At 46.1% G+C, this 23820-nt stretch overlaps 1 protein-coding gene across 1 annotated transcript; it reads left to right on the top strand.

Annotated features, from left to right (window-relative positions):
* Nucleotides 1-2480: 2480 nt before the first annotated feature.
* Nucleotides 2481-23784, top strand: LOC145914207 (protein patched homolog 1-like). The gene is made up of 28 exons (XM_083002001.1): nt 2481-3756; nt 6895-7087; nt 11396-11576; nt 11647-11716; nt 11794-11894; nt 12105-12219; nt 12352-12444; nt 12610-12731; nt 13439-13586; nt 13691-13831; nt 14199-14354; nt 14433-14531; nt 14743-14868; nt 16827-16945; nt 17037-17178; nt 17289-17531; nt 17677-17949; nt 18279-18453; nt 18540-18674; nt 18745-18926; nt 19218-19440; nt 19667-19899; nt 20571-20734; nt 20808-20924; nt 21222-21479; nt 21715-22084; nt 22331-22516; nt 22718-23784. The coding sequence occupies exons 1-28, from the start codon at nt 2632-2634 to the stop codon at nt 22916-22918; spliced, it is 5691 nt and encodes a 1896-aa protein (XP_082858127.1). The 5' UTR covers nt 2481-2631; the 3' UTR covers nt 22919-23784.
* Nucleotides 23785-23820: the final 36 nt, after the last annotated feature.

The following is a 23820-nucleotide window of genomic DNA, read 5'->3' as shown; positions in this document are numbered from 1 at the left end:
ATTTAGTCATCGAAAAGCACCGGTCTTAAGTCGTAAAAATGTGCGATGCGCTCCTCGTGACGTGTTCACATATTTGACATTTGACTCCTCGCGAGGGGTCACGATAAACTCTTTTTGCGTTGTCATAACAACTAGTCCGTTGTAACAAAGGTTTGTTTTCGGAGAAAAGGCCACCTGACCTGAATACAGAAAAACATGCAAATGTTTGGCTGCTCACGAACCCGCTTCAAAGACTTGAGCTCTGCCAAATAGCTGGAAGTTTCGTAATACTGGATGTGAAATTCCTAAATGCTGGAGTGCAGTGCTATTAAATTTTGACAACCAAGTTATGCAGATTTAATCAACCAATAACTATTTATTTGAACAACGAAAATTTAACTTAGTGATCGTTTCACACATTGTTGAACTTGTAATCAAAAATATTGCCTCTATAATTGCATCATGAAAATCAAGTATTTTGGATGGGAAATATGGATTAATTACCTTGTAGGATAATGAGTTGCGTGCAGTGTGAGTTTGTCGTCCGCAGTATATCATGTTTGATGGAGTAGACGTTTACAGTCCTTTGCGGACATACAAACCCCCGGAGCAGTAGGACTTCTTACTCAATATCGTCGGGCAACCAATAACACAACAAAGTTGGGTACGTGGGTTGACATTAACAACGTAACAACTGCGAGCGCATAAACTTAGCAGTTAAAACAGGCCGTATTCACTGGCCCACAAAATCGCAACAGGTCCATTCGCGGCGTCGCGCTCCACTGGGGCCGCAGAAGAAGGCGGCGTCTGTCGCCCTGTGTGGTCCATCGCCCAGAGTCGGGAGATAGAGCGCAAGAGGCGCAACGAAGAAATAGAAGCAATTTCCGCGCGACAGTAATTCGATCGTGCTCTCCCGTCCGTGTCGGAGGAATCATTCGATCTTCACGGCTTGCCCGATCACAATCGTCGCGTAAATTTCCCCGCAGTGTCGGTGACGTGTTTTGCGTCAAGTGCAAATTCGCAACGAAATCGTCAGTTCGAAATGTTGCGGTAATTCGTAACATGCCTTCGCAGTCAAATCATTGGGTTATGAGCGGAAGAAGTGTAGGATCGCACATAACGCGGCGTGCGCGCGCCACCCAGTGTAGACAAGGCTTTGGCTTCTCAGCATGGCAGTTGGTTGAACTATTTTGAGAATTGAGTCTTTTATAAGGTTGACGTAATTTTATTTGTGTTGCTAAAACGGTAACAAAAGAAAGCACTATTATGTTTAAAGCACTTGCACACGAGCAGGAAATCAGATAGAATATGTTTAGTGTTGGAAAACAAATACGACCAAAAGTTTGACGAGCGTGGATAAAAATTATGCGCGTTTTATCGCATAAGATAAAACCGTGTCTTGTTGCCGATTGTCCCTAAGGACCCGCCTCTTTTCTGCGTCTTCGAAGCCGCGAGGTTGTAGTTGCGATAAACGCGCCAGGTCATTCGCGTTTTTTTCCCGTCCGTCGGCGCGCTATCGCTTACGAGATCGTGAAGTTTTTGCGCGAGGGAAAAAATGAAAACAAGGCAGCTCGCACGGTGGCTTACTTCGCTCGGTTGGATCTATTCATGAGACTTCGCTTGAAGAAGACCAGGCCGACAGTGCTGGTGGCTGTACTATCTGGCCAAGTCACTCAGTCAGCTAGTCACTTAAATCGAGAGCGCGAGCACATCGTGGCGGATTATAGGGGGGGTAGAGAAAAGTTAAGCTGTGGTCACTGACCTCATGCACCCAAAAAGTTTACTCCTGTTTTGCGCGGATTAAATCGTTCGCTTTGATGTTTTTGTTTAGTGGAGGGATTGTAGTCAGCTGAGGCCAGTGAAAGGAGTTAGGGATAATCTCACGTAAACCAAGACAGAACAGGTGCCCTTGTATTGTGAAAGGTGTGATCCTATTGTGAGTTTACCTGAAGTGACATGGTTGTTTGTATGGGATATGGCTAATCGGCAGTTCCCAATGGTAATCGTTACATAAGTGGGGGCAACCTGGGTTGTGACACCATTGTGTCTTTATGCTATAGGATCAAGTGCACCAGTTACATCAGACTGCTAAGTCAGCCAAACAAATGTAGCAGACTTATTACAGTCGCACCGCACGTCAATTTTGTCTCGACAAGGTCTGCCTTACCAAATGTGCTATAGCTCGCGGCGCACTGTCACACAATACGGTGATCGCTTCGCATGCATTTAACCACCCGTAAACCCACTCCGTGTTTTTAATGCTGTCCATGTCAGCTCCAGTACGCGAGACGCAGGGTAGACCTTGAATGAACGTTTACAGCAAAAAGGCTTAGGTCAAATTAAGGGTTTCTGCCACTCCCGACCAGTAATTCATTGCCCCATTGCGACTGCGGCAATCTATTTAAGCCCTTAATAACTGAGTAGAAATGAGTTGTTGAGGCGCCCGCCTACAACCTTCGATCATCTGTGACTGCTAGGGTTGTGCAGTGTTTTACCTTTTCTTCCAATCCTTTAGTTTCAGTCGTTTTAAACAGAGCATATGCGTTAGTCTGTCAAGTGTCTGTTGTCTTATAATGAAAACGACATCTTCCGAGTACTATTTTTCTGAACCACGTGCTGCTCTGCTCCAAACATGGCATAACTCCGCGCGATATGATGGATGGAAATCAAGCACGTGCTCGCAACGCTGATGTCAACGTTTCGGGCAACTCCCCGCCTGATGGAAAGGCCGGCGGTACTACGCTCGTGGTGGGCGAACAGACAAGCCACGTGATTACCATCACGCCACGTACCCCAAACCAATCAGCAACAATTAGAAATGATGACGTAAATACATTGCACGCGGATGGCATTTCAGGGCAAATCGCCAATCAATCGGAGGATACCAAATCGTTGGAAAATCGTGATGCAAACACTGCCAGCGACGCGTATTTATCCGACGGTACAATCCGTGCGCGTCCAGTCAAGCCCTCTTCGTCGCCAGTGCTTACACGAGGCAAGGATAGGGATCAGCTTTATTTGGCCAGTTTTTCATCGTCTTGCGATTCCGATTGGAGGCTGCTGAACAGTTCAAGCGAGTCGTCACAGTGGAACGCTGACAACCGTAGTTCTTCCTCCAAGCTAACTGAACTATCTGGAAACAAGGTGCAAAAATCTCTGACCACGAACCAGCAAAATAGTTTAACCAACAGGAAGACATTAAGCAGACGAAAGTCCCGATCGGGTTCGTCTTTGGATTCAAGTCGTTCGGAGCGTTCTGCGAGCATGACCAAAGACGAAACTAAAGCAGAAGAAGATGCAACGAGCGCCGCCAGCTCGGACAGGTCGTCAAGGCATGAAATCTTACCTGGCCTACAAGACGAGCCTTTGACAGAGCGCGATGTTCCGGGCGATTCTTCTTCACCAGGCAAGGAAGTTGTTGAGGACCCGTGGATTCGCGCCTCCACGGCCACAAATACCTCGAGGGTCCGTTTTGCAGCCACGCAAGCTGACTCCGTCAACGTGAGTCGCACAGACCACGTAGCTTCGGTATCCCCTCCACAGCCCGAAGCCGAAAGGAGGGTGGTCCCCGAAATTTCGGCCACGTCCCGAACCAATAGTCAGGAAGAGCTGGACAGAATATCTCAGCAAAGGCGAAGCAATAACTCACCTGTGCCTAACGGCGCTCAGCAATCGTCCAACTCTCAGCAGTTACGAGAACGGATTCGCAACGACCTCGATCTGTTGAGTAGACCAAGTTGGTGCGACGCTAAATTTGCACTCTCGCGTGTCCAGCAAGTAAGTAAGGGTGGCGTAACAGTCACGCCACTTTGGTAATGACACCAAAATAGTCAAATACGTTGTACTGCATGCAAATAAGGTGACACGATTGGCCGACGAATAATAAGGCATCGGGCGTGCGTGGTAGAAAAAGGTTGATGCTCACACAGGTCAAATGGGTGCTTGCAGTATAGATTGTGATTGTGTTCGTTTATGCAAGTAAAACAGACATTCGGGCATTATGAAGCGTTTCGTTGATGTCACAGGAGTTAAATGTAAATTTGCCAAACCGCCATTTTGAAGAAGTCCATCAAAGTGGCGTGGTGGTTTTGCTGTCGTGTGTTCTTGCAATTGTATTGAACAAATCTAAATTGACTTTCACGGAAAGTCACGTTGAAATGTCAGCTGTACGTACTGCTGACTGATGACGAAATGTTTATGACCTCTTGGGGGATTGGTTGGGGCGTATCGTTCACGTGACTAATAGTAGTTCCAAAAAATCGTGACGTAATACTTTTTGGTTTGTCCCACGGTTGCAGCAGCGCTCCACAGTTTATCGGGTTTCATTTGACAATTAGACTTGGAATTGTGAAATTGTCTCATGTGTGGTGGTAAAGCGAATAGGGGGAACTCACGGTGATGCGGCAAACGAAAAAGTGGAGTCAAATCTAATTTCCCACGCGGCGGCAACGGGAAACGGCTGAAATAAACACTGCAATTTGGAGTGGTCCGCGACTTTCATTAAATCTTCGCAAAAGCGGATGGCGAGTTCGGGGTTGTGTACATTATTTCAACGCCCGCTTTGCTTCGTTTCTCGTGTTAGGCCGCTTGGCGGAAATCGTGCGCATTCCGCGCGTCACAGACTGTGAATCGCGCGTACGTTGGGGTGGCCAGCGCTTTGGTGGCGTGATGTAGTTGTCGTGTTACACAATAGGTCTTGTCATCATTATGCCATTTCCTCATCCATTCGAAGCTCGCAACGTTCAACACGTTTATTAGATTTGACGAGTTGAGCTAAACTTTGTTAAGGTTCGTGGGTTTAAACTGCAAAAACAATCTTCAGATACCATTTCTGTCATAAATTAGGATGAATGGATTTGTAATCCTTTTAAACCAGGTCCGCCATCGCAACTGACAAGATTATGGGGAAGGTCTAGAAAACGTGAATGCCGATCTTCCCATTCGTGGAAGCGGCGCTTCAAACCAGTTGGGCCAGTGTGAGCAAACTGTCGTCAGTAATTTCCATCCGAAACCTTCCCGAACTCCAGTTCGCGCTTCAAACGCAAAGCGCTCTCCAATTCGTAACTGACGCTGGGCCGGCTTTTTGACGACAGGCCTCCCGTCGGGCGCACTTTTCGGGATTTATTTACTCGTCAATAGGGCCGCGCGAAATCGCATCCCCTTATTAGATTATTTCTCGCCTCTCCTGTGCGTATTTTCGCGACGAAGAGGTTTGATGGTAAAGGGGCTCCGCGCAGGCCGCCGACGTCGAAACACAATCTGAGACATGGCTGCGGGCCAAAGCGGCAGCGGAATGTGTGAAATGGTGCGAGTCCTGATGCTCTTGACCCGCCAGGATGCAGCAGACGGGCAAATAGCATGCAAAGACAGTTCAGCCGAGACCGCGACCTCCATCCCGTCCTGGCCATTAAATTCAAACCCCTTACATTTGGATGTTGATTTTGAAAGCATTAACATGCGCCAGACGACAGTAATGACTGCCGGTTGAATGAGCGGTAATAATATCAGCGTCGGGCGCTGTTTCCTTCGAGTGCTGCTGTCATGAGACGAGCAAAATTAACAGCAAGGTGATTACTTGAAAAGAGAAACACTGCGTTGTAGGAAGTTGACCGCAACATGAAAGATATTACCTTCACTTCGATATCACGGCGTTGTGGCGTCAAGCATCGCCTGTCGTCCAACTATTTCTCGTCGCTCAAAATGGAGTAAGTCGGTTCTGTTTGCGGTCGCGTTATTTTGCCCGGGGCTGGTGGACGGACTGGACCACCCACCAATCGTCGCATTCTCCATTACTATGTTATGGTGTCAAGGCCTACGTCATCGCATCGAAGCGTTCGGTATTACCTTTAAAAAGCTGGTACCGTTCTTTTAAATTAGAATACAGAACCGTGCAAAGACACAAACTTACTACTAGATCCGTGTTAACGGTTTCAGTCGGTGAATGTAAACAAACAACGTGAGACATTGAACATGCCAGCGACAATTTAAACTGCCGTTTACCGAAATACGCTTAACGACTTGTCGTGGTGTCAAGTGTGAAAACTATCGTAGGTCTGTGTCTGTTTACTGACTTTCCGCACTCGACGCGGAAGTCGGATTTGGCGTGTTTCGTCGAATCGTCGAACAAGCAATGTTTTGGTCGGCCATGCATCATAGGCAGATTGTCTGCAAATCTCTCATCAATCAGAACGAGCTAATTCCGTTCGTTTCTCTGGTTTCGACCTTTGCAAATCTCGGGTTGCAGCGGTGAAAGTGGTGCAATAATCTGTTTCTGACTTTCCAGCCAAGATAAGTGCCATTGCCCACCCTGTCTGTCCTAGGTTAACGGTTTTGAGCGAATTATTCAAAAGCCAGTGGGCGCGAAAGAGGCCCATGACGCAATCCCATGTAGCAGTTAGCACTTAACAACGCTGCCGTGTTGCGGTCTTCGGTGGAGTTCGCCGTGACAGACCAAAGCATTTCTGTTAAGCAGCGAGGCGTTTCCTGAGCCCGAACTGTGTGTAGTGATCACAGATTTGTCAAAAACTTCTGTTGCTTGTTGCTTGCCAGGAAAACAATTGGATTGGTCAAAGCCCGCTAATCAACGTACAACAAGTGGCTGTTGACATTGCCGACGTTGGTTCAACGTAGTATTCATGTTGTCACGTGTACAGACTTTAATGTTCTAAAGCAAAGACGTGTTGTGTCATATTCATATACAGTTTGTTTACACTGGGCAGGTTTACTATGATAAAACATTTACACGAAAACAGTTTCGTCAGCTTTAACTTCAGACTTGCCTGGTCGGCGTTTATGGCGTACTGGGCGTTAAATAATGTCAGAATCGAAGTATAACCTCGGACATCATATAGACAAACAAACAAACAAACCTATAGTATTTTCACGTGTGAACCAATGTTGCGTCATCTTTTCCAGGGCAAGGCGGAAGGCAACCAGTACGCACTTCGTCTCCGCGCCTCAATTCATCAAATCCTCTTCAAGGCTGGATGCGCTATCCAAAGAAACGCCTTCTCTGTGCTGTTCGTCGGTCTTCTGCTTCTAAGCGCTTGCTCTGTGGGTTTTCGTGAAGCAAGAATGGAAAACGACATTGAAAAATTATGGGTCGAAAGTAAGTTATCTTAGTTAATATCTTAGAATAATCTTAGTTAAAATTTTGTAGAATATCAAATATTTCTAAGATATCGTCAAATTTAAATACCTTGCAGTACATAGTAGGTGTAGGAATGTCGCAGTTACTTCCTATTACATACCTAGGCAATATAGGGATTCGTTATGCAGTGACTTAAACTATAAAGTCAGATACATGCAACATTACACATTCCCAATTTAAACGACCCTGTTATTTCGTAACTGATTGTGACGTCGAGTATTGATGATAAATTATTTGGATTAGCGAATATTTCATCCATAAATTTACCAAAAACCTAATTGTCAGCACGATTAAATTATTATAAATCATTTGACACACGAACAATCTTTTTTGGGGAAATTTTGGGAGTGGTCTTCCGTACTCAAAAGGGGGAACGAAGACAACCCACACCCGACAAACTTGGGCATCAAACTCGATGGCGTCTGGTAACAATTTAACTCTTGCGCCGCCTCATTGACTGGTCAATTTACCTATTGTGGTACTCTTAATAGTGAATTAATGTACTTCGGCGTGTGCCGCCTGAAGAAAAAGATTGCAAGGGCTTAAATTATACATTGTCTTATGTGGTTTCCACGCCCACCAATTTACGAATTACCACGAGGGCGGCTTTGGGACTAAAACGGTATGGCACACCGAAATCGCGCAGGTGGTCGTCACTGGGCCTTATTATCGTAACCTCATTATGGGCGCACCATTTGGGTGAAATTAGATATTGGGAAATCAGTCGCAGAGACGACAGGAGATGGCTGAACGTCGTCGCGGGTCGGTGGCAAGAGATATCGGCGATAGTGGGACAGATATCGAATTTTCTTCCCCGGTGCAAGTGGTACTGGTGCGATAACCTTTGCCAACTCGGGTGCTGCGGTTGTTGTGAAGGACTTTCTCGCGGGACTCCAGTCCGGTCGTCTTTTGGGGACGTTCTTATTCAATTTCGTCGATCCTTAATCGTATCTCGGGCTCTGATCAATACGTCGGACGCGGTGTGAGTTCTGCATGCTTAAACCGCCATCAGAACGAATCGGTTACTGCCGGTTTTGAAGCCCGGGGGTCCGGCATCTTGCTGCTTGATTCCGTCTGTTCTGGTCAACCTATGCCAATGCAGATTTCTTTGGCGCGCAAGTTTCCCACCTAAGTGCCGGGCGCGCCACCTGCAGATAGAGCTGTATTGTCGTTTTTGCCATCATGCGAATGACAGCATGAAGTAAGTGGCTGCCTCTTCTCACGTCAATCAAGATCACGCCAAACTTATTCTGCACTTCGCGGTCGCGTGTCAGAGCTGTCGACAATTTCGTGTCAGGTTTCGACGCGTTTCGATGCCTGAGCGTCTTGACTCACCATCACCATCTCCTTTTCCGCACTGCACCGATGGGTGGTCTCTGCGAGTTTGGCGCCAGGTGGAAGGCTGTTGTGTCTCTATGCTCGGATGACATTATTGATTTCCTGACATATCACGGAGGGGCAAGTTGGGTTCAATAAGTGCGCGACTTCTGTACACACGGTGTGTAATTATCCTATTTACGACGTTCGCATCAGTAGCAAGCCCTGTTGATTACGGCCTTCCGTGTAGTTGGACCACAGGTCAGTTTCCTATGCGTCCGACTGCTATGTCACCTCAATACCACATAAAGCAGTGCCGCTCTTTGCCAGATGCGACCCGTTCCGGCCTCCATCACCTGGCAATAAGGAGGAGCGTGGTGTTTTGACCTGAAACCATAAACAACGGCGGGGCCGCACGCGTTGCAGCGGCTGGAGGCACGTTGCCTTTAAATCCGCCAGCGCCAGATTGCTTGCGTGTGTGGCATGAACTTTCGCTTTGTTGTGCACAAACAGTGTAAACACAGCAGGGCAGCGAGGCTTGTTGCTGCACAACAGCGACCTTCCAACTTCGCCAGTGGAAGCATACGGAAACGGCGCCTCTCTAAAAATAGTAATATTGATCTTGGGGCGGTGTATTCTAACACGCCGACGTTAGCACTGGTTTTACCTTCAACTTATCAAGATAAAGCGGAAAAATAATTTGGATTTATTGCAATGCCCTTCTTGGGTCTTGCCAGTGAAAACGTTGTTTCAAATTTTAAATCTTGCAGATGTTCAACATTTGCTTTAAAATAACAAAAATATTTGCAACCGTTAATTTCCTGCGGGTTTACAGTGTTTGGCGCGAGCTGTGGTGCGCTTCCAGGTTTTCGTTGATAAAATAGGATGCAGCCTTTCTTTTGTGCGTTGGTGGCACCCTTCTGCTTACCTTCGAACGTTGTCACGGGCGATGGGCGCAAAATGTGGAGACTGTTTTCAAAACAGCATCTTTTTCGCCACTGCTTGGGCGATAGTAATGCAGCGAAGCGGCGAGAAAATTAGCGGAACTCACTCGAAGCCACCCAGTGTCACCGTTCTGCATCGCTGGCGTGCCAACGCGAAACACAGCCTATCTGTCTTGAAATACCGCCACCTCAAACTTCACCACAGCTTCCCAACTCTGTTGGTGAACTTTACAAGGATCGTACCGTTTTGCTGCTTGAACTTGTAGAATTTGCTTGTTGCGAAATATTTATCACATTACACTTTCAAACTTCCATATTAGGTACTATATTCTATAGTTTTACGGACGTTCAGCGATAGTTTTGTGATGAAGCTCGGTAGCTTGCTGAATGACACGTGGCACAATGCCTCCATACTTCCTTCCCAATGAACCGAAACATTTGCGTCAACGTTTCGAGGCCTCGTGACCCCGGTTCAGATGTTTTATTTTGCTGACTTCAGGATTTGACGATCACAACTTCTCGCACTTTGGAGCAGACGCTGAGTATTTCTTCACCTCCCACTTGTAACAAACAAAGTCAACTGGTTTCTTAATAAAGCAGTTGTCGCCATATGTTTTGTATGTTCGGCTAAATGTCGACGATTTGATGGATCGCAGCACAAGGTGGGTGGATAACAGGAAACCGCGGTGACAAGAATGCTGATTTACACAGTCCTTTGTCGAATGGTTGTGGCTCGGCGGTGCCTGTGATTCTGTAAACACGACTAATGCCTCACGTCGAAGTCGGATCTGCTTCTAAATCCCGGCTGCTTATTTGCTTTGCCTTGCACTGCAAACGTGATAGAAGTGGTTCGATCGCGGCTGGTGGGCGACCAGATAAAGGAATGACAACAACGTGCCCCGTAATCTCACTGACGCCAGCGCCCAAGCCATCCGTCGTTGCCCTTGCTGTCTTCACTGGCCCTCAAGGGATGTAAACCCTCAGCTCACCGCAAGTTATTTTCTGTTTCACAATCTAACACGGAGAAGCGTGCTTGATGAGAAATTTGCGGTCATTTGCGTCTGAATCTTGCAACCCCGCAGAACCCCTCCGCGGTAACCCTTGACCGCCTAAGGGAAGCAAAGGCTTAACGGCCTAGCGATTTAGTCGGTGCGTGTCTTCGCGATGAAATGTACTTATTTTTTGCATTGCCCGACGGGTTAAAAGATAAGAAGCGGCCTGGCGCCCGATCGAGATATGCCAATCCACGTCGGGCGGAGTCTTGTTTGAGGTTGCGATTTGTTCGTGTGTGTCTCTCGCACCTCTGTGTAGCCACAGCGTTCAAAATCTACTTAAAAGACCTGTAATAAGCTTATCTAAAGGGCAATCGCCGCGACCTCTATCCTTTGTCGCAGCCTTCGTTCTGTAAAGGCGCCACAGTGCCACCGCTCGACAGCCACGCTAATTCGATCCCCCACAACATGCAATTACGCGCCGATAACGTTATCTGCATGCTGTGGCGCCGCAAAGAATGGGAGATTTAGTCCGGGCAGTAACACAACCGCGGCCATAAATAGCGGTCTAGACCCTCCCAAGACGAAAAGTGTTGAGCAGGTGGTGCACAAAGGTTGCCACTTGTTGATCACAATGGCATGCTGTCGTCGCTTTATAGAGACTGCCACCCACCAAAAGTGCTGTGGCTCGGAGAAAAGCATTGAACAGTAACGTTACCGGTGCGGATTAGGAAAACAACACCAAACCCTTGATTGCTGTGTACACTCAGCGTCAAATGATATGCAATTAACGTACAATAGTATGTCCAAAAATGCGCAGACATCCTAATGGACTGAGTTGTCACATTTCATGGAAAATGAGGGATTTTTCTGTAAACACAACACTACACGAACATACGCGCTATTACCAAGCTTTTGGTATGGCTGGAGAGTACCTCGAAAAATGTTGCCACGAGACCATTAGACGTTAACGACTCGTCACGTTTTCTCAAAACTTTCCTGCTTATTTTTAGCAAACGGCCAACTGCAGTCGGAAATTGAGTACGGTAAATCGGTTACTGGAGGAACAACCTCGAGTTACAGCGCACAGCTTCTCATCCAAACAGGCGAAAACGCTGCCACTGTCGAGGCATTAAAATACCACCTGGAGGCCGCTTTGGCTGCTACTCAGGTGTCTGTCTACATGTTCAACCAGTAAGTGAATGCATTTTCCCGCAAGTATGCTTTCAAGATTTCGCGTATTAAATGTGGACAAACTTTGTAGAACTTGGAGCTTCGAAGATGTTTGCTACAAGCAAACTATAAGCACGGAAGACGGCAATATTTTTGGAATTGTGAGTTAAAAAACGGTCATTTTATTGCCCTATGAACTACAACCATCGCACGACCAAAAACTTTCCAACATTTTTAGATTCTTGACAAAATTCTTCCTTGTCTTATTATCGGACCACTTGACTGTTTTTGGGAAGGATCCAAGTTGTTGGGACCGAAAACTCCTCTTGCTACAGTTTCGTAAGTAAAAAAAGAAAACAGATGTTTGGGAAGATATAAACATGTAGCAGCATACTCAAGCCACGTTTCCACAGCGTTAAATGACAATGTCTACCCTGAGGCATTTAAATTTAGTTGGCATGTGAGGTTAATGATATTTTCTTTATTTACTTTTTACATATCAATGTTAGGAAGTAAGTAAGAGTTGCAAAGGTTATGTTTCTTTCGCAGAGGGGACATTACTTGGAAGACTTTAGACCCGATCGGGCTGTTGGATCGTATGCTGGAAACCAGCTTTGGCTCGTTTAATGAAGAACTGCGCACTTACCGCGCTCTCATGGTGCAGGTAAAGCCTAAAAAACTTGAGCAGTGACAGTTTCAAGTAACGCTGCTTTAAACCAGTCACCGATGTTCGAGCGTTTTCCTACTGCGAAATGGCATTTGCATACGTATTAACGTAGTGTATATATTCCAATAGGGTGGTATTACAACTGGCTACGTCGAGCGATGGTGCTTGGACCCCTACGACCCAGAGTGTCCTGAAACGGCCCCTAACTTCAAATCAAAAGATGTAAGGAAACCTTATTTTGTGTGAAGTATACTCCATGTGACAAAATACCAAGAACATTATTTTTTGGATGCTCCCTAAGCCACCAATACTTACCAAGCAACACTGATAAATGTCCGATATACCGTGTTTAACCCCCAACTAAATTTAACTTTTAAATTTTTTAAGCTTCCAAATGTAAAGGAGATTTTAAACGGCAGTTGTGCGGCCTATGCCACGAAGCTTATGCGATGGCCACTGGACCTTATTGTCGGCGGCATCAGGAGGAACGCCAGCGGTGAACTTACCAAGTAAGGGATGCACATTGGGCGGAGGGTTTGCAAATCGTTTTGTGCGTTCGTTCGCGTGCGCGTACAGGCATTTGGCGCTAAAGTAAACAGCGGCTGCGATCCGGCGAACTCGTGGGTCGCCTATTTTCTGACGGGGGGTTGTCAGGTGGAAAGCTGTTTCTTGGACCGAGCCCAGGACAATGGTAAAGGTTGCGAAAGGGCGTAGCTAGCTAGACAGCCTCTCCTCGGTCTTGACAGTGACTTGTCGCGGCTGTCACTTCACAGCTTCTCAGACCAGCCAGAGAACACCTGTACCTTAATCCACGGCTACTTGGTGATGGATTGCGACGGTTTATCACCGACCACCGCCGCGAAACATCGTAAATGCAGCATGGCGTTCATTGTTTAGCGCAATTCACGGCCTGGAGGCGTTATCACCGCCAAGAAGACTAACTTGTGACAGTCGACATGGTGATAGATTTTCTAGCAATCCTTAATGTGTCCTCAAAGTTTCAATCAAAGTAAATCAATTCATTCTCATTTGGTACAGAATCACCACTAAAAAAACTGCAATAAGTACTGACAGAACCATTGAGGTTATAGAGTTTGGATGTAACATCGTTGAAATTTAAATAAAACTGTGGCAATAAAATGTCTGCTTGGATGTTACCTGAGTATTTACAGCTTACACAGACCACAAGAATGACACGGCGTTTATTTTGTCACAGTGCCCAAGGACTTCAGACGTTGTTCAACTTAATGGCCACCGAAAATATGTTCGAATTTCACGACCAGAGTTACAAAACTGTGAATATCGATTGGACGATCGACAAGGCCAAGGACGTTTTGTATACTTGGCAGAGAAAGTTCGTCAACGTAAGTCACAAAATACTCTCCATTTGAGGTTGACTTCTACAAGCTCAAATATATCACTCTGTAAAATAATCTTCGTGTGACTAATTATCCGCGATTTTGCACAGAAAATGTATTCACTTAAGCAACCGGCAAACGCAACTGTCAACCAGACTTTGGATGCTTTTAGCATTGCAACAGCCGAGGACATACTGTTGAAGTTCTCAAACATCAGCTTTGTGCGAGTATTGGGAGGCTACCTTCTTATGGTAAGATGTTTGCGCCCTCATTTCGGGCTACTGATTGAATACATGATTGTACTGTACATGTCAGCATGCGTATAGGAATACAGTGCCGTGTATTTTAAACCAAGATATTATTTTCTGTTTGGCGATGGTGTCGCTGACATTCGCGACATTGCAAATAAAAACGACGCCGAAAATCCACACGAAAAACAAGGCAAAGCCCTAAGCTAAGACCTAATTGTTGACGGGGCCAAACCCCTGGGCGGTACATATACATATAAGGAGCAGAGTGCTTAAGAGTCGTCGCCGGACAGAGCCTTTGATCGACGCGAAGCGTCATGCGCCGTTACGCAGCATCAAGCCCGTGCAAAACATGCGATGTCGATTGCAGATGGGTTACGCTTGCCTCACGCTCATGAGAAAAAGTGCTTCGAGGTCGCAAGGCTTGGTCGGGTTGGTTGGAGTTTTGCTCGTGGCTCTCTCGGTTGCCGCCGGCCTCGGAATGTGTTCAGTTTTCGGGATCAGTTTCAACGCAGCCTCGACGCAGGTAATATTCCACGTTTTTTTCACTCAAAAGCAACGATTTTTTGTCGTATTTTTTCGATTTACCACAAATATTTTCCAGGTCCTGCCCTTCCTGATGTTGGGTCTCGGCGTGGACGACATGTTCCTCATGGCGCATCACTTCGGGGAAATTGCTGTCCTGTCCTACATACCCTTTCAGGTACGACAAGCGAGGAGAAAATTGAGCTCAGTCTGTTCAACTCGGCCTACAGCATTGCTGTGCTATTTATGAGATGATCGATCAAAATAATAACCGCAATTACAGAAATCCGGCGCCGTGGCAGATATAAAATTGTAAACCCCAAGGGTTTTTACGGGCGCCCAATCCGTCGCGGCCGCAAGATTGTAACACAGTTCTTGTTTCTTTCTAGGAGCGAACCGGGGAATGTTTGAAGCGGGTTGGAGTCAGTGTCGTCCTAACCTCCATTGCCATTTTGTCAGGGTTCCTCTTCTCGCTTATCATTCCCATGCCAGCACTGCGTGCCTTCGGTTTGCAGGTGAGAGAAAAGCGTACGGTCGTAGATTTTGCACCTGGCGCCACCAATAACGCACGGGGCTTGCTTTGGAGCGTGACAGGGGCCCCGTGACACGTAACGCGCCTTCAAATGGGCGACGGTGGGCCCAAGACAGCGGTCGTTCTCATGCCGCCGCCTAATCCTAAACGAAAATACCGAGGTCACGCCGCGATTGATTTATATCAGCAAGAGGGTAGGAGGCCTGGTTGGGCGACGATCCATCAGCTGGGTTACAGGGCCAAGCAACTGAGCCCCGGGCCCTGGCGAGGTGCGAAAGGTTAAGGTTAATACCGGCGATGACGGCTCGACCGGCAGAACAAACACCGGTGTAGATTTACAAAGAAGCCCGGCTACCAAATCTCACCCGGTTGTTTTTGACCGGCGTTGGTTCCTGTGAAGACCTCTGCAGTCTCGGAATCGATCATCGACGGATTACTGAGCCCGAAATCTGCTGAAGTATTTTCCCTGGCGAAGAGTTTGAATTCATGGGCATTCTTGTCGTAATGACGTTTCAAAAATGAGCTTAACCTTGTCAAAAAACTTTTTTTCCATGAACAACGAAGCGTTTTGCAAAATTGTGTTTACCGCCTATCATTTCTTTCAGCCCAGTTAGTAAAACAGCGTTGGATATCGACTGATTTTAGACACAGGTTTTTTTCTAATGTGCCGACAATAAATATATGTTAACGAATTGCATTCCATTTATTGCAACTTGATACACCTGATGTTCGTGGGTGTATGAGCCTACACGTAGCTAAATTCACCGACGTAGTGGGACCAATCGAGCGATTCTAAAAAAATGGAGTTAGTCCAAAAGTACACACTGGTACTGCTCTCACACACCCAACATTCTTTTCAACAAAACTCCACCTAAAACAGGCGTTTGAAGTACCGAGGCGTCGGATGAAGACCTGTCTGTTCCTTTCTGGCCAATCAACATCGGACTGTCAAGGTTTCGTGGGACCACCGGGTCTGTTTTATCCACAAAAGCAGAACTGTGATTGACGAGAGGCCGTGACGCCTTCTGCCATAAACCTTTTTTACTTGGCGTCGCTTTAGGCGCTTATGCTCGCTTTAGGCGCTTATGCGCTTAGGGTTCGACAACCCCGCGTTCCAGAACATATGCAAATGTCATGGGTTAAAAACACTGCCAGTGTGCGTGCAGAAAATTGCATGCTCACCTACACTGAACACAACACCGTTGGGGATTCAGAGCAAGACTTTAAGCCTTCGGAAATGATTTTCGAAACCTGAGATTTGACGTGGTAAGCCGAACATTTCTGAATTCAATCTTTTTGAAGATCTTTCGCCATGAGCATGAACGTTCATTCCTCACTTACCCGTTTCAACCGGCGAACAAACAGATCAATTAAAGAAAATGTCCGCTTGCCAAATTGCAATCGGGTGTGTGTGATAAATAAATAAAGCATGTAAATGGGCGTGGGCATTCCCTGAAAAAACAGACGTCAAGTTCTCAAGCGTGTTTTCTGGTTGTTCTCATACGAACCGAAACGAGCGACGACAGATGTTTTGAAATGAAGCGATTGAACGCGGGCGTCCGCTGCCAGAAAACAGCGTATTCGTCCTGTGTGGCCTTGTTGTCGTCGATAGCCCGGAGCCACCGAGCTAGCGTATGTGGGTCTTTACGAGTCTCCAGTTTGGATTCTTAGTCTTTTCTTTTGCCTGGCAGAGCGAAAGTTGTGTATAGGTCGATTGAATACAGCAGTACTAATCCAATGGGCTCCATTGAACGTTCCAATGCTAACATTTTAGTTTCCAGGGATTTAGGAAGGGCATAATCGCTTTGCACTGAAATGCGCAATACTTAATTGAACTTTTATCTCTTGTTATGTACATTTGACAAGAAATTGCGATTCCATTTCGCTTTGGACAAAGTCTGTGGACCTGAGCCCTCTTTCAACGCGAGTTTTTCTTTTCAGGCGTCAATCGTCACCCTCTTCAATCTGATTTCCGTGTTAGTGATCTTTCCCGCTATTCTCAGCCTTGATCTCGAACGAAGGAAAGCGAACCGACTGGACATCTTGTTCTGTTTCCGCAGGTATGCCAAGTGGAAACTTACTCAAAACGCCCGCAAATGGCGCCCTTATCCTGTAGTTTCATAAAGATATAACGCTGTTGTTACGTTTCAGTTCGACCACCAACGAGGTGATTGACCTGAGTGAGCAAAACAACCCTCCGAGGCCTGCAAGTGACCACACATGCCATCAGTGTCACCGGCAAAACGGGCCTCTGCCTGGCTCGACAACCATCACCATGCATCACACTATACAGGTATGACACAGGCCCGTGTTTATCGCTACGAAATCACACCTGTAACATGATTTAAAATACGCTAATAACAGCGCCTAGTGTGTACTACATTACCACGACTGCATACACAGGCCTACTCCAACGATTCCTATGTGACCGTCCTCGGGCCGGCAGCCAATACAAGTTTCCAATCTCCAAACGGTCCCGATCGCAATGGGGGCATGGACCCAACACACGACCTCAACCCACGTACCCCGCCCCCACAATACAGCCCCAATGACCCACATCAGTCGGAAGCGCCCCCACAGAGACCAAGAGTTGCATTTGCGGAGAGCGAAGGCCCGCCACCTTCCTTGGAGAATGGCCCCGAAAGGGTAACTTAACTTTTTGACATCAGCGTCTGTTTATTTAAATCCAATTTATTCAGGGGTAGAATAATAGCAGAACCCAACTTTGCTTTTTGACAAGCTTTTATTTAAAATACTCAAAACTTAAACCCACACCTCACGGTATTTACAGCCTAGCATGCGGTCGACCATCACTCCTGCATCAAGCGTAAGAACTCTGCGAACCAACGGAAGCAACCCACCCACCAACCTCACCACTCCCATGGAAAGTGTACGCAGCTCCACCCACAGCCTCGTGCCGCATCGCAGACGATCGTCGACTCTTTGTTGTGGCGGCAAGCGCTCCGGGTCTCTCTACGCAAACTTGGCTGTGCTCCCCAATATGACTTTGAACCAGCTGGGCGAGCGCTACTACTCCCCCTTCCTAATGAAGAACTCCTCTCGGGTGAGTTGTGTGTAGTTACACGTGGGCGTGACTGCGGTGGGTGATTAACAGGATGCGTATGTTTATGCGAGGTAAGCACGTAATAGCGCACTTTCCAGAGAATACACTTCATGCTGTGCAGCCTTATGTCGTTCCGGTTTATTAATGCGCAAACCCACTGAGTAGTGTTTTCATTGCTGCTACACTCAAGTGTAAATGTACGTGTGTGGGAAATAATCGAAACTGATTAACGTTCCGAATCCTCCGCACCCTGAAATTATGCCCTCGAAACGTATATTATCTGCTTGCAATCATCACACTAACGCAAGTACACCCGCCTCCTCTTGCAGATCTTCGTGCTGGTGTTATTCGGCGGATTGCTAGCTGCCTCCATATACGGATGTACCCAAGTAAGGGACGGCCTGGATCTCGGCGATGTGCTTCCAAAAGGAACTCGTGAGCATCAAGCGATTGTCGCCCAAACCACCTACTTTTCATTCTACCCAATGTACATTATCACTAAAGGTACATCACGCGACAGGCTCTTACGCGATCTCCAGTTAGCTGTTTTGTGGTTTCAATACTTACCTGAGCCCACTGTAATTTTGTAGAGTTCGACTATGCCCGTGAGCAACGTAATCTCTATCGCCTTCACAACCAAGTGGGAAATATCAGTTACGTCATGAGGCAACCGGACGGCAGCGTTGAGAAGTTCTGGCTTCATTATTTCCGTGAATATTTGATCGGTACGAAAAATTCTTTAAGGATATTTAGAGGTTGATCAGAAATTTTGCAATCTCTTTTTTGGTTTTGTAGAATTGCAGAAGAGTTTTGACAAAGACTGGGCAGCAAACAGGGTTAATTCATCAACATGGTCCACAGACGTGAGTGATAAGACGATACTGGCGTACAAACTTCTCGCACAAACTGGTCGAGTTGAAGATCCCACGGATATTGGTCGCATCGGTTGCACTCCTATTGGCTCCAAATGCGATCGGGTGTGTATAATTTTATGTACGATACGCTAAACTTTGAACTTGGACCAATTAGGGATTACTCAAAGGACAGCGTCAAAAAAATATAGGATTACCCTTGTGTTCAATTATATATCCGTTTATATATTTTTTTTTCACTGCTAGTTTTCGGGATGCGTTATTTATCATAAATGCATCAATTTTGCAGTAGTTTATATACTCTTTGTATTTCTGGTCTTGGCTCATGCGGTTGACTAAACATACGAACCTCTAATCGTTTCTCAAAACAAACAAAAAAATATGTGTTTTCTGCAGACAAATCGCGTTCGTCTTGTATCGGATGACGGGATTATCAATGAGGATGGTTTCTACAATTACCTTACAGTGTGGCACAGCAATGATCCTCTGGCGTATGCCGCATCACAAGCTTCCATCATCCCGGTCCCAAAAACTTTTCACGATTCCCGCGATGGATTGAACATGATCATCCCCCCATCATCTGGCATCATATACTCACAGATGCCGTTTTATCTCAACGGTAAAGTTGTAATATTGTTTGCGGTAACTTGTGTAGGGTTTAAACTGTTTAATCGTGTCTAATACCAACCGTGTATGAATATTTTGCGTCTTGTTGTCTGATATAGTAACTGATCATGCGCAATTGACTTTGTATAAAAAATAGTTTTTAATGATTGCCTGGACAGTAACTGTATTTAAATTTCTATGGACATAATCGAAAAAATTATTTACTTGGGAAATTACAGGCATGCGAGAAAACGAGGATTTCGTCACGGTAATTCGCAGTGTGAGGAGTATATGCGAAACCATGGCCGCTGAAACAGACCTCAACACCTATCCCAGCGGTTACCCCTTCACATTTTGGCAACAGTACATTGACTTGCGCTACTGGCTGTTCATCTCTCTTGGTGCGGTGATAGGAGCAGTGTTTATAGTTCTGTCCCTCATCCTGTTCAACCCTTGGGCTGCTGCTATCATGGTATGCACATAACTGATTTATTTGAAACTGTGCGATTTGGGGACTGAACATTTTGGGAAAAAATTTTTACATTTATGATTTTCGTGCACAAGTTGGACAAAATATTGCGTTGCTTCTCGAACCATCTTAATCTGTGCTGTCTGTATTTGCGATTACTGTAATTGTTTGATCTTTATTTGCAAAATTAGTGACAGAAATAGGGCTTCTGTCCCGAAAATATATTTACTCTAATTGAAGTTTCGGTAGCTAAGTAACACACCTCCATCGGAAAGCTTGGCGGCTGCAGTAGCAAATTCAATTACAATTATTTTGAACCGCTATCTTCTTGTTCCACCATTTTGTTCACCTCCGTGTTCAACGTGGCGTGAATGACACGAGCCCACCTGCGCTGTGTCTTGTTTACGGAACAACCAGGAAAAACGCTAATGCTCGCGCGCTGGAATGTAATTAAACGCGCTTGAGCGTCAAATCTGCGGGAGAAACAGATCCGCTCGCGGCTTGCACGTTTTCACTGCGCTTCCCACCGACTTTCTGGTCTAATCCGCTAAAATCGACGATCGGTCACGCTTACTGTTGTATAAACTTTAGGAATGTTTTCAGGTTTAATTTCTACAATCGCCGCGAACAGTGTCTCAAACACAAGTTCTGTATTGAATTTTGTGCTCTTTCAGGCGCTTTTCCTCGCCATGATCGCCACCGAACTGCTAGGTTACATGGGCTGGGCGGGAGTGAAACTCAGCGCCGTGCCAGCTGTAATACTCGTTGCTGCCATTGGACTCGGCGTCGAGTTTACTGTACACATTACCTTCGCCTACATCACATCATGCGGGACCAGGTAAGTTGACAACTGGAGTAAACTGTTATCTCTCCCGCTCCTGGGTTAGTGATTAACGTTTGTTTTGCTACAGGAAAGACAGAGTTGCGAGGAGCATCGGACATATGCTCGGTCCTGTAGTTGACGGTTCGATATCTACTTTACTCGGGGTGGTTATGCTGGCCGGATCAGAGTTCGAATTTATAACAAAGTAAGAGAGATGACTTTCGGATAACTAGTATTTACATATTTTGTATATTTTCTGTTATTTACCCTATAGGGTTTGTAGTATACTACAAATCGCCTAATCACCATTAGTTCTATTTAGCCACATGGTTACCGTGGTGAATGGTACATCTTTTGGCCACGCCATATTGTTCAAATAGCACCAACAACCATATTAGTGTCCAACATCGATCTTGAAATACAAGCACTAAGATCATTTTACATTTGCTCACATTTCAACCTTTCATAATAGGATCTAATTGAATGATTTTTTCTAACCCAGGTATTTCTTCCAAGTGCTCGGGATTCTCATTTTGTTAGGAGTCGTCAACGGCCTCATCCTTCTTCCGGTGATCTTATCACTAATCGGTCCTCCTGCCGAGGTGATCCCGATTGGTGGAGGACCACGTCTGAAAACACCGACTCCTCCTCCGTCGCCTCCGGGCGAACTCGAGTGTGATTGTCACCATCACCAGTGCTCGTGTCGACACTCGCGAGCAAACAGCAATCAAAACAACAGCAACGTCTGTCATTGCGCGAGGTACGGTTAGACTTCAAATTTCCTGCATGACTTGGGTTTAAAGTGACGACGCTTACGACAAAAACTATCCCCTAGCTCTGTGCCAGTAAATTTTGTAGCAAAATTTGTCACAAAATCGCAAGATCTAGTTGTTAGAAACGAAAATCCAACACTAAATTTGTGCTGTTAACGACGTTCCGTACACGGTGGCATGACACTTGTTGATATTGAAGTACAATGTTTATTATTTTTAAAGGTGTATGCAGTATCGACGTCACGGCGGAAGATTCGGCCATTATACGTCACGCGATGACGTGCCCGTCCACAGACGCTACCAGACGCGTTACGGTGCCCCACCTTACGATCACCCTCCCGCGGAAAACTATGCCGGAAGATGGCGCTACGGGGACGCTGGTTACGACCAGCGTCATAATAGAGCGGACAATGGGCGTTTTGTGCGCATGCGCGACCCGGCAGAGGTCCCACATTCATATCATCCTCATTCTATTCCTCCGATCCGGGAGGAGGAAGAGGCATCCAGAGTGTATTTGCATCCGGGAGTGGATTTCGTTGTTTATAGGGGACAGCAAGCGGAAACGCGGGCGCCGCGCAACATTCACTGTGAGGTAAGAGAGGGATGAAACTAACGCTTATTTTTACCTACTTGAAACCACCGCTTGACGACCAAACTCTTAATTTTTTCAATGTTTAATGTTTTTTTGTACTTATACGCAGCAAACGTTATACAAATTACACTCTTCTCAGGCATTGAAGCATTTTCCCTTCACAAATGGTTTTTTGATATATGTATACAGCCAATTGAATGACATACGTATATATCCATTTCGACAAAGGCGTTTTACTACTTTTAGAATTTTAAATCTTCTGCGGATTTTAATCCGATTCATTCTCCGGAAGAGACGATGAGAAGAGGAGATCCGATCGCTCCCTCCCCTCGCATCATGAGACAACGTGAAGCTCCACCTGGCGACAGAGGACAGCGTATCGCTACCCTCAGTTCATCCCTTACAGTCAACCTTCACCACTCGGGAAGACCGGTAAGAACAAAACAATGTGACTAAATGGGAATAAAGTTGAAAGTATTCATACAGTTTTGAAAAAAATTGTATTTGCATCCCATGCATGTAGCCGTTATATTCAGTTAAGGGATAAACTTATGGAAGGGAAAGTGAAAGATACTACCCACCATTTAAAGGCATTTCGAAAGCTGACCTTATAGCTACTGTTATTTTTTACAGAAGGTGGTGTCATTTGTCGAACCAGCTCCCTCGCCGTCGGACGGCATGCATTCAGATTTCATCTGGCAACCGACAAGCCATGATGATACGCCCGCACCCCTCGAGTTTGCTCGCTTGCCTAGACGCCGATTTGACATTTCCGCGTTAAACCGCGTGAGCGGAGACGACACCGGTCTGCCCCACACACCAGAAACGCGTTGAAATGCTTCTTTACTTCTTGTATATTCCTTGTTCTATTTATGTGCAACACCATCCCGGAAACCTGGCTTACGTCAGACGAACCCTGGACATGAACGCATTTTTTGCTTTTGTGCCATGAGCTGACCGTGACAGAAGAATTGCGCGCAAACATTTAGTCTTCAACGTGCTGCGAAGTGGCACACAGAGCGTGTATAAGGTGTATTTGAATTGCAGATGTGCCGTCGCCGTGCCCACCGCTCGCTTGCAAACACACGAGTTGCCACAGTTGTAATGCTCCCTGCTTGTGATTGTGCACAGCTTTGAGTGATGTAATTTAAAACAAACAATAGGTTTCGAAGCAGAGAACGATTGCGTGATCGGGTTTATCACAACATTCTGTTGCTTTTATGACAACCCGGCGTTTCGGAAACGTCGATACGAAAGGCATTCTTTCACATCATCACTACCGCTCAACAACAATCATCCAAGCACGACTTCCTATACCCCACCATGCAATCGTGCGTTAACGCCACCAACCCTTGTGCCCCCTCTCAGCCATATATGATATATCTATGCGTGATCATGCAGCTATAAGCCACGCTTGTTTCGATGCTGTACAATAGTCGTTACGTCGCCCTTTTGTGAGCGCGCTGCCCCGATCGACAACTTGCTGCTCGAGCCGCTGCCTTTTTTGTGATTACGTTATTTATTAATCCGTATCTTTTCGTTTTTTGGCGCAGCGCAAAGGCTAATGTGCATTGAAGCGTTCTTCACATTGTTGTTGGTTTGAAATACGCCGTCACCTTTTACGTTTGTTGTTTTTCTCTACTTTTTTCATTCATTTGAAATATAATGTCGTTGTGTATGAGCCAAATATACCTCATTACATCCACTACACGGCGTTTGTACAATAGTGCTGCTGC

The sequence above is a fragment of the Ascidia mentula genome, chromosome 1, assembly GCF_947561715.1.
Source record: "Ascidia mentula chromosome 1, kaAscMent1.1, whole genome shotgun sequence".
NCBI classification, from domain to species: Eukaryota; Metazoa; Chordata; class Ascidiacea; order Phlebobranchia; family Ascidiidae; genus Ascidia; species Ascidia mentula.
The sequence above is the reverse complement of the archived record's forward strand: the minus strand, read 5'-3'. Positions and strand labels throughout refer to the sequence as shown.